General features: G+C 45.2%; 1 protein-coding gene across 1 annotated transcript in view; it reads left to right on the forward strand.

The window, feature by feature from the left end:
• The window catches only part of AGXT2 (alanine--glyoxylate aminotransferase 2), a 121,136-nt gene that overhangs the window by 40,240 nt on the left and 65,406 nt on the right, over window positions 1-15,490 (forward strand). Inside the window, exon 3 of the mRNA XM_077462874.1 lies at window positions 14,784-14,965. Coding sequence (XP_077319000.1) covers window positions 14,784-14,965 — 182 coding nt within the window. The remainder of the gene's footprint in view (window positions 1-14,783; window positions 14,966-15,490) is intronic.

Genomic DNA, 15,490 nt, shown 5'->3' on the forward strand with positions numbered 1-15,490 from the left:
GCACATCCAGAGAGTGAAATTTTTGCCCATTCTTCTGTACAAAATAGCTTAAGCTCTGTCAGATTGCATGGAGAGTGTCTGTGAATAGCAATTTTCAAGTCTTGCCACAGATTCTCAATCGGATTCAGGTCTGGACTTTGACTGGGCCATTCTAACACATGAATATGCTTTGATCTAAACGATTCCATTGTAGCTCTGGCTGTATGTTTAGGGTCATTGTCCTGCTGGATGGTGAACCTCCTCCCCTACCTCAAGTCTTTTGCACACTAAGATTGCTCTGTATTTAGCTCCATCCGTCTTCCCATTAACTCTGACCAGATTTCCTATCCTTGCTGAAGAAAAACATCTACACAACATGATGCTGCCATCATCATTTCACAGTGGGGATGGTGTGTTCAGGGTGATGTGCAGTTTTCCACCACATGTAGAGTTTTGAGGCCAAAAAGTAAAATGTTGGTCTCATTTGACCAGAGCACCTTCTTCCACATGTTTGCTGTCCCCCACATGTGTCCCCCACATGGCTTCTCGCAAAATGCAAATGGGACTTCTTATGGCTTTCTTTCAATAATGGCTTTCTTCTTGCCAGTCTTCCATAAAAGGCCAGATTATTGGAGTGCATGACTAATAGTTGTCATGTGGACAGATTCTCCCACCTGAGCTGTGGATCTCTGCTTTAAATTTCTCCACAACTTTATTCTTGAGCTGTATGGTGTGTTCCTTGTACATTGTTTTGTTTTCCACCCACATAGCATTTTGCTTTTAGGCCAAAAAGTTAAATTTTGGTCTTATCTGACCAGGGTACCTTCTTGAACATGTTTGTTGTCTCCCCCACATGGCAAACTGCAAAGGGACTGCTTATGGCTTTTTAACAATGGCTTTCTTTCTTCTTGCCATTCTTACATAATGGCCAGATTTGTGGAGTTCATGACTAATAGTTGTCCTGTGGACAGATTCTCCCACCTGAGCTGTGGATCTCTGCAGCCACACCAGAGTTACCATGGGACTCTTGACTGTTTCTCTGATTAATGCTCTCCTTGTCCGGCCTGACAGTTTAAGTGGACGGCCATGTCTTAGTAGGTGTACCATACTCTTTCCATTTTCAAATGATGGATCGAACAGTGCTCCGAGAGATGTTCAAAGCTTGGAATATTTTTTTATAACCTAACCCTGCATTAACCACTTGCCGACCGCCGCACGACGATATACGTCGGCAGAATGGCACGGGCAGGCATATGGGCGTATATATAAGTCCCTGCCTGCCCGCGGGTGGGGGGCCCGATCGGGCCCCCCCCCGGTGCCTGCGGCGGTCGGCATTCCGTCGAGAGCGATCCGGGATGAGGGGGCGGCCATTCATTCATGGCCACCCCCTCGCGATCGCTCTCGACGAATGGAAATCCCCGGTGACATCACTTCCTCTCCTGTAATGTAAACACAGGAGAGGAAGTGATGTATTCTCTCCTCCGTGTCGGTATTTTTCGTTCCGACACGGAGGAGAGCGGATCGGTGAGTTGCACCAACACTCTACACACACAGTAGAACATGCCAGGCACACTCACACCCCCCCTTTACCCCCCGATCACCCCCCCAATTACCCCTGCCCCCCAGTCACAGTGACACCAATGTCATTTTTTTTTTTTTTTTTTTTTTTTTTTGCATTGGTGTCATTTGTGACTGTAATAACTGTTAGGGCAGTTAGAGTTAGCCCCCTTTAGTTCTAATGTGCCCCCCTAACCCCCCCAATAAAGGTTTAACCCCGTGATCACCCCCCGTCGCCAGTGTCACTAAGGCTGGGTTCACATTGCAGCGGTTTATGAGAACGAATGTGATTCGCACCGCACTGCAGTGCAAATCACATCCGATCTCTGTGCGATTCGAGTTCAGCCATTCGCCGCACCCGCCGCACCCGCCACACCCGCCGCACCCGCCGCAAATTCGCACGGGACCCTTTTTTTGGCCCGCAGCAGAATCGGATCGCATGGGTGTTCACACCATGCGATCCGAGTTTGCAGATCGCACTGCGATATGCGAACTGATCTGGGGGTGTCAGTAACATTTCACTGACACTCCCAGCAGTTCGCATAGGGCAGTGTGAACTGCCGCCGGGAGGCATGCGATGCGGGAACCCGCCGCGGATTCGCGGCGTTTCCGCATCGCTCCAGTGTGAACCCAGCCTAATAAGCGATCATTTTTCTGATCGCCGTATTAGTGTCACAGGTGACGCTAGTTAGGCAGGTAGGTATTTAGGTTCGCCGCAGCTTTTTATAGCGCCAGGGACCCCCATATACTACCGCATAAAGCCCCCTGATTGCCCCCTAGTTAACCCTTTCACCTGTGATCACCATATAACTGTTACAGGTGACGCTGGTTGGTTAGTTATTTTTTTATAGTTTCAGGGCACCCGCCATTTATTACCTAATAAAGGTTTAACCCCCTGATCACCCGGCGGGTGTCATTTGTGACTAATAACTGTTAGGGCAGTTAGGGTTAGCCCCCTTTAGTTCTAAGGTACCCCCCTAACCCCCCCAATAAAGGTTTAACCCCGTGATCACCCCCCGTCGCCAGTGTCACTAAGGCTGGGTTCACATTGCAGCGGTTTGAGAACGGATGTGATTCGCACCGCACTGCAGTGCAAATCACATCCGATCTCTGTGCGATTCGAGTTCAGCCATTCGCCGCACCCGCCGCACCCGCCGCACCCGCCGCAAATTCGCACGGGACCCTTTTTTTGGCCCGCAGCAGAATCGGATCGCATGGGTGTTCACACCATGCGATCCGAGTTTGCAGATCGCACTGCGATATGCGAACTGATCTGGGGGTGTCAGTAACATTTCACTGACACTCCCAGCAGTTCGCATAGGGCAGTGTGAACTGCCGCCGGGAGGCATGCGATGCGGGAACCCGCCGCGCATTCGTGGCGTTCCCGCATCGCTCCAGTGTGAACCCAGCCTAATAAGCGATCGTTTTTCTGATCGCTGTATTAGTGTCACAGGTGACGCTAGTTAGGCAGGTAGGTATTTAGGTTCGCCGCAGCTTTTTATAGCGCCAGGGACCCCCATATACTACCGCATAAAGCCCCCTGATTGCCCCCTAGTTAACCCTTTCACCAGTGATCACCATATAACTGTTACAGGTGACGCTGGTTGGTTAGTTATTTTTTTATAGTTTCAGGGCACCCGCCATTTATTACCTAGTCTCACTAGTGTACCCCTAAATTTAGGGGTGTCTACTTTCCAAAATGGGGTCATTTGGGGGGGGTTTGTGCCATCTTGGCATTTTATGGCCTTCAAAACTGTAACGCCCTTAGAAAGCCTGAAGGCGGTGCATGGTTTTCGGGGCCCCGTACGCGGCTAGGCTCCCAAAAAGTCCCACATATGTGGTATCCCCGTACTCAGGAGAAGCAGCAGAATTTATTTTGGGGTGTCATTTCACATATGCCCATGGCATGCGTGAGCAATATATCATTTAGTGACAACTTTGTGAAAAAAAAAAAAAAAAAAAAAGTTTGTAATTTTCCCGCAACTTGTGGCAAAATATAAAATATTCCATGGACTCAACATGCCTCTCAGCAAATAGCTTGGGGTGTCTACTTTCTAAAATGGGGTCATTTGTGGGGGTTTTGTGCCATCTTGGCATTTTATGGCCTTCAAAACTGTAATAGGTAGTGAGAAGTGAACTCAAAAATTTATGCCCTTAGAAAGCCTGAAGGCGGTGCTTGGTTTTCGGGGCCCCGTACGCGGCTAGGCTCCCAAAAAGTCCCACATATGTGGTATCCCCGTACTCAGGAGAAGCAGCAGAATTTATTTTGGGGTGTCATTTCACATATGCCCATGGCATGTGTGAGCAATATATCATTTAGTGACAACTTTGTGAAAAAAAAAAAAAAAAGTTTGTAATTTTCCCGCAACTTGTGGCAAAATATAAAATATTCCATGAACTCAACATGCCTCTCAGCAAATAGCTTGGGGTGTCTACTTTCTAAAATGGGGTCATTTGTGGGGGTTTTGTGCCATCTTGGCATTTTATGGCCTTCAAAACTGTGATAGGTAGTGAGAAGTGAACTCAAAAATTTACGCCCTTAGAAAGCCTGAAGGCGGTGCTTGGTTTTCGGGGCCCCGTACGCGGCTAGGCTCCCAAAAAGTCCCACATATGTGGTATCCCCGTACTCAGGAGAAGCAGCAGAATTTATTTTGGGGTGTCATTTCACATACGCCCATAGCATGTGTGAGCAATATATCATTTAGTGACAACTTTGTGTAAAAAAAAAAAAAAAAAAATTTTTTTGTCATTATTCAATCGCTTGAGGCAAAAAAATAAAATATTCAATGGGCTCAACATGCCTCTTATCAATTTCCTTAGGGGGTCTACTTTCCAAAATGGGGTCATTTGGGGGGGTTTTGTACTGCCCTGCCATTTTAGCACCTCAAGAAATGAGATAGGCAGTCGTAAACTAAAAGCTGCGTAAATTCCAGAAAACGTACCTTAGTTTGTAGATGTGACAACTTTTGCGCAAACCAATAAATATACAATTATTGACTTTTTTTTTACCAAAGACATGTGGCTGAATACATTTTGGCCTAAATGTATGACTAAAATTGAGTTTATTGGATTTTTCTAATAACAAAAAGTAGAAAATATCATTTTTTTTCAAAATTTGCGGTCTTTTTACGTTTATATCGCAAAAAATAAAAATCGCAGAGGCAATCAAATACCATCAAAAGAAAGCTCTATTTGTGGGAAGAAAAGGACGCAAATTTTGTTTGGGTACAACATTGCATGACCGCGCAATTACCAGTTAAAGCAGCGCAGTGCCAAAGTGTAAAAAGACCTCTGGTCATTTACCAGCAAAATGGTCCGGTCTGAAAGTGGTTAAACTTCTCCACAACTTTATCCCTGACCTGGTGTGTTCCTTGGCCTTCATGATGCTGTTTGTTCACCAATGTTCTCTAACAAACCTCTGAGGGCTTCACAGAACAGCTGCATTCATACGGAGATTAAATTACACCCAGGTGAACTCTATTTACTAATTAGGTGACTTCTGAAGGCAATTGGTTCCTCTAGATTTGAGTTAGCGGTATCAGAGTAAAGGGGGCTGAATACAAATGCACGCCCTACTTTTCAGATATTTATTTGTAAAAAGTAGGAAAACCATTTATCATTTTCCTTCCACTATCACATAAAATCTCAATAAAATACATTTACGTTTTTGGTTGTAACATGACAAAATGTGGAAGATTTGAAAGCGTATGAATACTTTTTAAAGGCACTGTATGTATTTAAGAGTTAATAATTCTATTGATGTAAGGATATTGTTGTATGTTGCTACTTCATTTGGCCTGTGGTGTTGAGGCCTAGAAATGAGACAACAGAGCGGTCACCCCACTGCCTCCTTATATCTATTCGCATAGGATTCAGTTTGAATAGAGTGTTGCTCAAAAAAACCTTTAGATTCTATCAGTTGATGCTTCAGTGTCATTGTTTTATATCATTGCTGCTATTGTTGCTATTGTGAAACTTCCTCAGAGCCCATTCACACAGGGGCAACTCCTGATCCGACTTCAGGTCGCCCCTAGTCGCCTCAGGTCGCCTCAGGTCGGACAACATTTAAAAAGTAATGTAAGTGAATGAGAGCCGTCTTAATGCACACTACTGAAGTCGCTCCGACTTCAGAAAAGGTTCCTGTACTACTTCTATCCGACTTGTAGGCGACCGGTACCCATTGATTTCAATGGAGATCGCCTCCAAGTCGGATCTCCGTTTATACGGAGGCGACTTTGACAGAATTATCAGCTCTCAAGGGGGAACTCCACGGCAAATTTCTGAAAAAAATTTGGCGTGGGTTCCCCCTCCGAGAGCATACCAGGCCCTTAGGTCTGGTATGGATTCCAAGGGGAACCCCCTACGCCGAAAAAACGGCGTGGGGGTCCCCCCCAGATCCACACCAGACCCTTATCCGAGCACGCTACCCGGCCGGCCAGGAAAGGGGGTGGGGACGAGCGGGCGCCCCCCCCCCTCCTGAGCCGTACCAGGCCGCGTGCCCTCAACATGGGGTGGTGCCTTGGGGGAGGGGGGGGCGTGCGGCCCCCCCACCCCAAAGCACCTTGTCCCCATGTCGATGAGGACAAGGGCCTCTTCCCGACAACCCTGGCCGTTGGTTGTCGGGGTCTGCGGGCGGGGGGCTTATCGGAATCCGGGAGCCCCCTTTAATAAGGGGGCCCCCGGATACCGGCCCCCCACCCTATGTGAATGAGTATGGGGTACAATGTACCCCTACCCATTCACCTGTGGAAAAAAAGTACAAAAAAAAAACACAACACAGGGAAAAAATATTTTATTGCACAGCTCCGGGGGTCTTCCGTCTTCGGGGGTCTTCTCGCCGGACTCCTCCGCTATCTTCTTGTAGCTCTTTTACTAGCGGAGGAGTCCGGCTTTCTTCCTCCCCGCCGCCGGCCTCTTCTCCCGACTTCGGGGGTCTTGTCCCCCTCTTCGGTTCTTCTGCCGGGCCACCGCGCCTTCTTATAGCTCTTTTACAGGCGGTGGCCCGGTCTTCTGTCTTCGCCGCCGCCGCCGCCGCCGCCGCCTTCCGTTCTTCTTCTTCTTCTTCTCCAGGAGATGTTGACACGACGCTCTCTCCGGCCGGAATGCCAGAGCCGCCCTGCGCTGCCACTTATATAGGGACAATGTCACATGGGTTGATGTCACATGGGTTGGTCACATGGGTTGATGTCACATGGTAAGGGTGTGACCAACCCATGTGACATCAACCCATGTGACACCGCCCCATTGTCCCTATATAAGTGGCAGCGCAGGGCGGCTCTGGCATTCCGGCCGGAGAGAGCGTCGTGTCAACATCTCCTGGAGAAGAAGAAGAAGAAGAACGGAAGGCGGCGGCGGCGGCGGCGGCGAAGACAGAAGACCGGGCCACCGCCTGTAAAAGAGCTATAAGAAGGCGCGGTGGCCCGGCAGAAGAACCGAAGAGGGGGACAAGACCCCCGAAGTCGGGAGAAGAGGCCGGCGGCGGGAAGGAAGAAAGCCGGACTCCTCCGCTAGTAAAAGAGCTACAAGAAGATAGCGGAGGAGTCCGGCGAGAAGACCCCCGAAGACGGAAGACCCCCGGAGCTGTGCAATAAAATATTTTTTCCCTGTGTTGTGTTTTTTTTTTGTACTTTTTTTCCACAGGTGAATGGGTAGGGGTACATTGTACCCCATACTCATTCACATAGGGTGGGGGCCGGTATCCGGGGGCCCCCTTATTAAAGGGGGCTCCCGGATTCCGATAAGCCCCCCGCCCGCAGACCCCGACAACCAACGGCCAGGGTTGTCGGGAAGAGGCCCTTGTCCTCATCGACATGGGGACAAGGTGCTTTGGGGTGGGGGGGCCGCACGCCCCCCCCTCCCCCAAGGCACCCCCCCATGTTGAGGGCACGCGGCCTGGTACGGCTCAGGAGGGGGGGGCCGCCCGCTCGTCCCCACCCCCTTTCCTGGCCGGCCGGGTAGCGTGCTCGGATAAGGGTCTGGTGTGGATCTGGGGGGGACCCCCACGCCGTTTTTTCGGCGTAGGGGGTTCCCCTTGGAATCCATACCAGACCTAAGGGCCTGGTATGCTCTCGGAGGGGGAACCCACGCCAAATTTTTTTCAGAAATTTGCCGTGGAGTTCCCCCTTGAGCTCATTCTCTGCTTGGCCTCGGCAAAAGTCGCCTGGCCTGGGGCGACTTGTAAGTCGTCCCAAGTCGGGCTTGAAGTCATCACAAGTCGTTTTGAAGTCGTCCCAAGTCGCGCTGTGATCTTAACTCAAGTCGTGTCCAAGTTGCCTGACTCAAGTCGCCTACAAGTCGTGTTGCCCCTGTGTGAATGGGCTCTCAGGGGTCAAGTTTATACCAATAGCAAAAGCTATTTATGCTCATAGCTTTTCAGTAAACATTATTAAACCTTTTCACCTACAGTGCCTTGCGAAAGTATTCGGCCCCCTTGAACTTTTCAACCTTTTGCCACATTTCAGGCTTCAAACATAAAGATATAAAATTTTTATTTTTTGTGAAGAATCACCAACAAGTGGGACACAATTGTGAAGTGGAACGAAATCTATTGGATTTTTGAAACTTTTTTAACTAATAAAAAAATTAAAAGTGGGGCGTGCAAAATTATTCGGCCCCCTTGCGTTAATACTTTGTAGAGCCACCTTTTGCTGCGATTACAGCTGCAAGTCGCTTGGGGTATGTCTCTATCAGTTTTGCACATCGAGAGACTGAAATTCTTGCCCATTCTTCCTTGCAAAACAGCTCGAGCTCAGTGAGGTTGGATGGAAAGCGTTTGTGAACAGCAGTTTTCAGCTCTTTCCACAGATTCTCGATTGGATTCACGTCTGTACTTTGACTTGGCCATTCTAACACCTGGATACGTTTATTTGTTAACCAATCCTTTGTAGATTTTGCTGTATGTTTGGGATCATTGTCTTGTTGGAAGATAAATCTCCGTCCCAGTTTCAGGTCTTTTGCAGACTCCAACAGGTTTTCATCCAGAATGGTCCAGTATTTGGCTGCATCCATCTTCCCCTCAATTTTAACCATCTTCCCTGTCCCTGCTGAAGAAAAGCAGGCCCAAACCATGATGCTGCCACCACCATGTTTGACAGTGGGGATGGTGTGTTGAGGGTGATGAGCTGTGTTGCTTTTACGCCAAACATATCGTTTTGCATTGTGGGCAAAAAGTTCGATTTTGGTTTCATCTGACCAGAGCACCTTCTTCCACATGTTTGGTGTGTCTCCCAGGTGGCTTGTGGCAAACTTTAGATGAGACTTTTTATGGATATCTTTGAGAAATGGCTTTCTTCTTGCCACTCTTCCATAAAGGCCAGATTTGTGCAGTGTACGACTGATTGTTGTCCTATGGACAGACTCTCCCACCTCAGCTGTAGTTCTCTGCAGTTCATCCAGAGTGATCATGGGCCTCTTGGCTGCATCTCTGATCAGTCTTCTCCTTGTCTGAGCTGAAAGTTTAGAGGGACGGCCAGGTCTTGGTAGATTTGCAGTGGTCTGATACTCCTTCCATTTCAAAATGATCGCTTGCACAGTGCTCCTTGGGATGTTTAAAGCTTGGGAAATCTTTTTGTATCCAAATCCGGCTTTAAACTTCTCCAACAGTATTACGGACCTGCCTGGTGTGTTCCTTGGTCTTCCTGATGCTCTCTGCGCTTTCAACAGAACCCTGAGTCTATCACAGAGCAGGTGAATTTATACAGAGACTTGATTACACACAGGTGGATTCTATTTATCACCATCAGTGATTTAGGACAACATTGGATCATTCAGAGATCCTCGCTGAACTTCTGGAGTGAGTTTGCTGCACTGAAAGTAAAGGGGCCGAATAATTTTGCACGCACCACTTTTCAGTTTTTTATTTTCTAAAAAAGTTTAAAATATCCAATAGATTTTGTTCCACTTCACAATTGTGTCCCACTTGTTGGTGATTCTTCACAAAAAATTTTAATTTTATATCTTTATGTGGCAAAAGGTTGAAAAGTTCAAGGGGGCCGAATACTTTCGCAAGGTACTGTAAAATGTGGGCGTCTTTGACTCTTTGATTATCACTAAATAACAATGTCTGAACCCAGGATGTCAGAGGTGTTGGAGGAGTTGCATGGTCCAACCATTGTGGTACAGATTCAGCTAGCTGCCCTCATGCTACAGTAACATGAAGGTTTTTTTCTCCCTTCCCCAGCCTACGATTGGACAGTAAAAGAGAAGCAGAAGATTGATGAGCTCATCCCTCAGTCACTCTGCTCTCCCTTTCTGTTTGCATGAACCTTGAGTGCAGCACAACTGGTTTGCTCAATGTGCTGCTTCTCCCTTCCTCAGTCTGAGTTCTGCTGTACAAAGGTTGCCTGAGGCTGATACCAAATCAGATCTAGGTACTTACACTGCTTGCATTCAAAAATACCCTTATGGTAATAATATTTGAATACAGAATAGCATTCATTTTTATATCTGCCTGGAGTTCAGAAGTAAAGCGGTTGCATAGTTACATTTTGACCTATAATAAGGCTTACCTGTAGGTAAAAAGAATATCTCCTAAAGCTGTACAGTTTAACAGATATTCCCCTTGCAATGAGCCGCTGACTTCAGCGGCGCATACGCACCAGGGATTCTCGGCTGAAAGTCCGACGGACGCCAGACTCTGCTGGGAAGAAAACTGTGTGTGAGTGATGACATCGCAACAAAGTTAAAAATTTAACTATACGGCCACTCACAGCGCCAGAGCCACGATAACCGGAAGACACGCTGATGCAACATGTCAGCTCCCTCGGCATGGACCGAGTGAGATGCTGGCGCCTCGTTCTAAGGTAAGTATTTCATAATGAGCTAGTATGTGGTGCATACTAGCTCATTATGCCTTTTCCCTTACAGGTGTAAAAAAATAAAATAAAAAAAAAGTCAGTGGGTTTACTCCCGCTTTAAGGAACTGGACTCTAAAAATGTTGCCCAGAAAAGGGGTAGACAGAGGGCAAAGCACTAGTCAAAGCACTAGTCACAGGTATTATCTGTTGTCTCCCTGCATCGGATTCTCCATTACTTTTATATTTCAAAAGGAATTTAAGACGAAAGATAAATCTTTCAGGGTAGTGTTTAGGTACAGGTAACACTTCTAGATGCTCCCTATAACAGTCACTTTTTTAGTTTTTTTTTAAAGCAACAGGCTTCACCTTTTTGGGCAGAATTTCACTTTTTATAATAAATAGAAGTGTTTTCCAACGCCATTTCTGGGCCAACCATCCCAATGTGCTTTTCTCTCACCTATAGAAAAAGGGGGGGGGGGGCAAACAAGATATAAATGAAGTCTGATGTTTTTCAAATGCCCCAGCAGCTAGTAGGAAAAAAGCACCAGGGCTGGTGCCAAGCAGACCAATTGTTTAATCAAGAAAGTTCAGCGCTAGGGGGTATACGTATGTGATGTAGACTAGCAGCCCTCAGTCCCAGAAGTTCCAAAAGTAGTGACTGTGCCACAGTTTGTATGTCAGTGATGGCGAACCTTGGCACCCCAGATATTTTGGAACTACATTTCCCATGATGCTCCACTACACTGCAGAGTGCATGAGCATCATGGGAAATGTAGTTCCAAAACATCTGGAGTGCCAAGGTTTGCCATCACTGTTGTATGTAAACATAAAATAATTTATTAAAAGATAAAAGGAACAGTCATTGTTACAAAATACAAAGATGATTCAAGCGTTACAGCCCATGTGGTGATAGCTGGATGCGCTCATATATAACAGTTACCAATGCTGCAAAAAGCTTACTGTTTCTGGTAACCAGGGTCTGGTGTTACAGTAAACGAGAGCCTCCACCCAGGTGGCTCAAGAATGCAGGTCTCCGTGGTTAGGGATGATGGTGTGGCAGTGCAGAGAGGCCCACTGCTTGTAGCAGGGCAACGGACAACAAGCAATCGGTGACAGTGAGCAGCATGGATGTGACGTCATATATCCGGGAAAGTCACTTAGCCCATAAGCGGTTGGAGGGAGAGGTTGAAAGACTCTCCAAGTTGATGGCTAAGTCTTGCTCACAGTTGATGCTGGCTTGCATGTAGATAGAATTTGTAATTTGTGGAGAGTTAAAAACCAGGAGTTAAAACAGGAATCTTCCACCCTCTCCCCCCAACCGCTTACTGCAGATAGTATATGTGCAACTGAGGTACATTAATGGTATATTGGTACATAGGAGAGCTGGATTTGAGGGGGAAAAAAAAAGGTGAACTTAGCTTTTACTCTCCCTTGCAGTGTTAATTTTTGTCGGCAAAAATATTTCCATCTTAATGTTTTTCTCAGTTTTTTTTCCCTTTTGTTAGCGGCATTTTCCTTTTCATTAGCGCCATTTTTCCAGTAACGAAAATTCTAAATTTCGTCATTTGATGAAAACTATGACAAAAATATATTACAATTTTTGTCAACTAATGAAAACGTAACGAAAATGTGAGGGAGGGACGTTTTACTTAAAAAGACCTTGTATAATGGCTAAATCTGTGTCTGTGTACTTTATTCAAACCTTAATACCATAAATAATAACATATTATTCGATTTTTTTTACTCCAGAAGTATATAATGAATTTTGAAATTTTAGAAAAATGCTTGAATAATACATTGCAATTAAACTAATTAGAATTTAGTTGACTAAAATGATTTTAGTTGACTAAAATGTAGGATTTTTTAGTTGACTAAAATGAAGGATATTTAGTTGACTATGTTACTAATATTGGCACCAATGGGACTATTTAAACTGCAGAAGTTCTATTAGTCAGTGCTGTCTGATCTACAGCTATTATCTGTATCCCTGCATCTGCTCCTGTGTTACTTCTGTGACTGACCCAGCTTGCCCTGATCTCGCTTTAACACTACCTGCCCTGACCTTGGTCTGTCTCTGCATTTGCTCTGCCTTGATTCCATGTTGCTGTTTTCTGCTTGTATCCTGACCATTCTCTGCCTGCAATTTACGCCTGTATATGACCGTCTGTTGCTGACCTGCCTCATCTGACCATGCATCCAGTTATCCATCCGCCCTGCTCTGCATGCTAGCTTCTCCCTGCTGCTTCTGCATCTGCTATCTGCCAGCCGCCTGTCAAGCGCCTGCTGCCTGCCCAATGCGGGATCTGCTGCCTCTGTCTTGGGTAATGAATAAGCGCAGCGTTTCTGTGTGAAATGTGTCTACCTGTACCTGTTTGTCTGTCCTGTGGTGTTATCCATGTTATAGATTTTACAATAAAGGAAAGCCCGGAGCGAAAAATAAATAAAATTAAGAAATCGCATCTCTCAGTTGCTGAAAAAACGCATGTAGTCTTTGAAGCAAAGGATAAGATAAAGTGACTAGCGCAATTATATTCCTTTAACACTGAGTGGCGCACCGGAGAGGAATGTTCCCAACCTTCCTGCACTAGTCACTTTATCTTATCCTTTGCTTCAAAGACTACATGCGTTTTTTCAGCAACTGAGAGATGCGATTTTGAAAAAATTTCTTTGGATATTGAAGGACTTTTTCTTGCTATTTATATGATCACTTTGTATTGTCACTTTTGGAACTTGCAGTTATAGAATATTGCCTTTAGATCACTAAATATTTTGTTTTATTTCTATTTATTTTTATTTTTTGTACATTTGTAGCTCACATTTTTTGGCTGTTCATTTTTGGGTATTTCACAACATATATATATTATCACGGAGTTGCAAGGAGTACGCATACAGATATTTGATAAATACCACCATACGGAGGACACAAGAAGATTACACATTTTATCTTGGTTTATATTATTTATTACTTATTTTTTTGGCTAATATACACATTTTTGGTTGTCACACACAATAACAAAATACATAAAGGCTAGATAATAGCAACACTGAATAGATTATATAATAAAATAAATACATTTACTTTTGCACTTAGGTGTACGTTATGAAGGGTTCTAGCGCCAAAGCTTAATTTATATTCTATACCTCTGGCCTACTCCTTTACCCAAAGAAGTAGTATCTAAGCATAGGCAGCTTTAACCCCTTGAGTCTTATTTTACTTTTATTTTCTTTCATCCATCTTTTCAGTTAGTAATCTTTACAGAATTTGTCCATAGCGCAATCTTAACGATTCATCTATGGGAATGTTTGACCATTCTTCCAGAAGCGCATTTGTGAGGTCAGGCACTGATGTGGGACAAGGAGGCCTGGCTTCTAGTCTTCGCTCCAATTCATCTCAAAGGTGTTCTATTGGGTTAAGGTCAGAACTCTATGAAGGCCAGTCAAGTCATTTATGTCTTTATGGACCTTGCTTTGTGCACCGGTCCAAATACTTTGGTGGCCAGGGGATTATGGTGTGGGGTTATTTTTCCTCTTCAACCTCTGCAGCAATGCTGGCAGCACTCATACGTCTATTTCCAAAAGACAACCTCTGGATATCACGCTGAGCATGTGCACTCAACTTCTTTGGTCGACCATGGCAAGGCCTGTTCTGAGTGGAACCTGTCCTGTTAAACCGCTGTGTGGTCTTTGCCACCATGCTGCAGCTCAGTTTCAGGGTCTTGGCAATCTTCTTATAGCCTAGGCCATCTTTATGTAGAGCAACAATTTTTTTGTACAGATCCTCATAGAGTTCTTTGCCATGAGGTGCCATGTTGAACTTCCAGTGACTAGTATGAGAGCGTGAGAGCGATAACACCACATTTACCACACCTGTTCCCAATTCACACCTGAGACCTTGTAACACTAACAAGTCACATGACACCAGGGAGGGAAAATAGCTAACTAGGCCCAATTTGGACATTTTCACTTAGGGGTGTACTCACGTTTGTTGCCAGAGGTTTAGACATTAATGGCTGTGTGTTGAGTTATTTTGAGGGGACAGCAAATGTACACTGATATACAATATGTACACTCACTACTTTACAAAGTAGCAAAGTGTAATTTCTTCAGTGTTGTCACGTGAAAATATATAATAAAATCTTTACAAAAACGTGAGGGGTGTACTCACTTTTGTGAGATACTGTGTGTATGTGTGTATGTGTATGTGTGTATATGTGTGTGTGTATGTGTGTGTGTATGTGTGTGTGTATGTGTGTGTGTGTATGTGTGTGTGTGTATGTGTGTGTGTATGTGTGTGTGTATGTATGTGTGTGTGTGTGTGTATGTGCACACACATACACATACACATACATTTCCAGGGGTCAAATTTACAGATGCAAAGGATTAACCCCCTGCCTACAATGATATGATGCAACAAAGTGGCTTTGGCTTTAATATATATTATTTTCCATGCAGGGTATTCCATATGAAGACATCTTAAATATCCGCAAGACAAAGTTGTCTGCAATGTTGACCTATTACAAGAAGCCCCTCTTGGCACACCAGGGACACATGCAGTGGCTGTTCGATCACGAGGGGAAGCGTTACTTGGATCTCTTTGGAGGGATTGTCACTGTCAGTGTTGGACACTGCCACCCGTATGTATATGTGTAAAACCTGCCATTAGTCAGGACCAGCTTATCTCTGGTATGTCTATCATACAGATACATGCCTATCATACACAAAGGGGGTGATTTACTAAAGACCTGCGCCTATGGGGCAGTGGATAAATTGGAGCAATTGCATAAAAAACGGGACTCAAGACATTTATCAAAAATGATGGTGCACTCACATGCGCCAAACCATATTTACATAGGAAGCGCTATTGCGCACTTGAGCCTACTATTAGCAAGCGCAGCCAATGTAATCTTCTACATTTTTGTCTGAATACTTTGGATAACTTTACTACAGTTTCCCGTGTTCTATTACCAGGCTAAAATTTATGTATACAATCTTGTTTAAATGCACAAATTCTGTCCAGAACATGTAGATCTGTCTTACAACTAATCAGCCTTTTTACACCTTTCTTTCAGCTTACTCAACTGCACATGCGCATTGACAAAGCACACCCTTTCATCCTCGCCTGACAGGGCGCACACATTTTAGCATATTAAATATGTGTG

This window comes from Lithobates pipiens, unplaced genomic scaffold (assembly GCF_037356315.1).
Source record: "Lithobates pipiens isolate NorthernLeopardFrog02 unplaced genomic scaffold, aLitPip1_a1.2 Scaffold_3, whole genome shotgun sequence".
In the NCBI taxonomy this organism is placed as follows: Eukaryota; Metazoa; Chordata; class Amphibia; order Anura; family Ranidae; genus Lithobates; species Lithobates pipiens.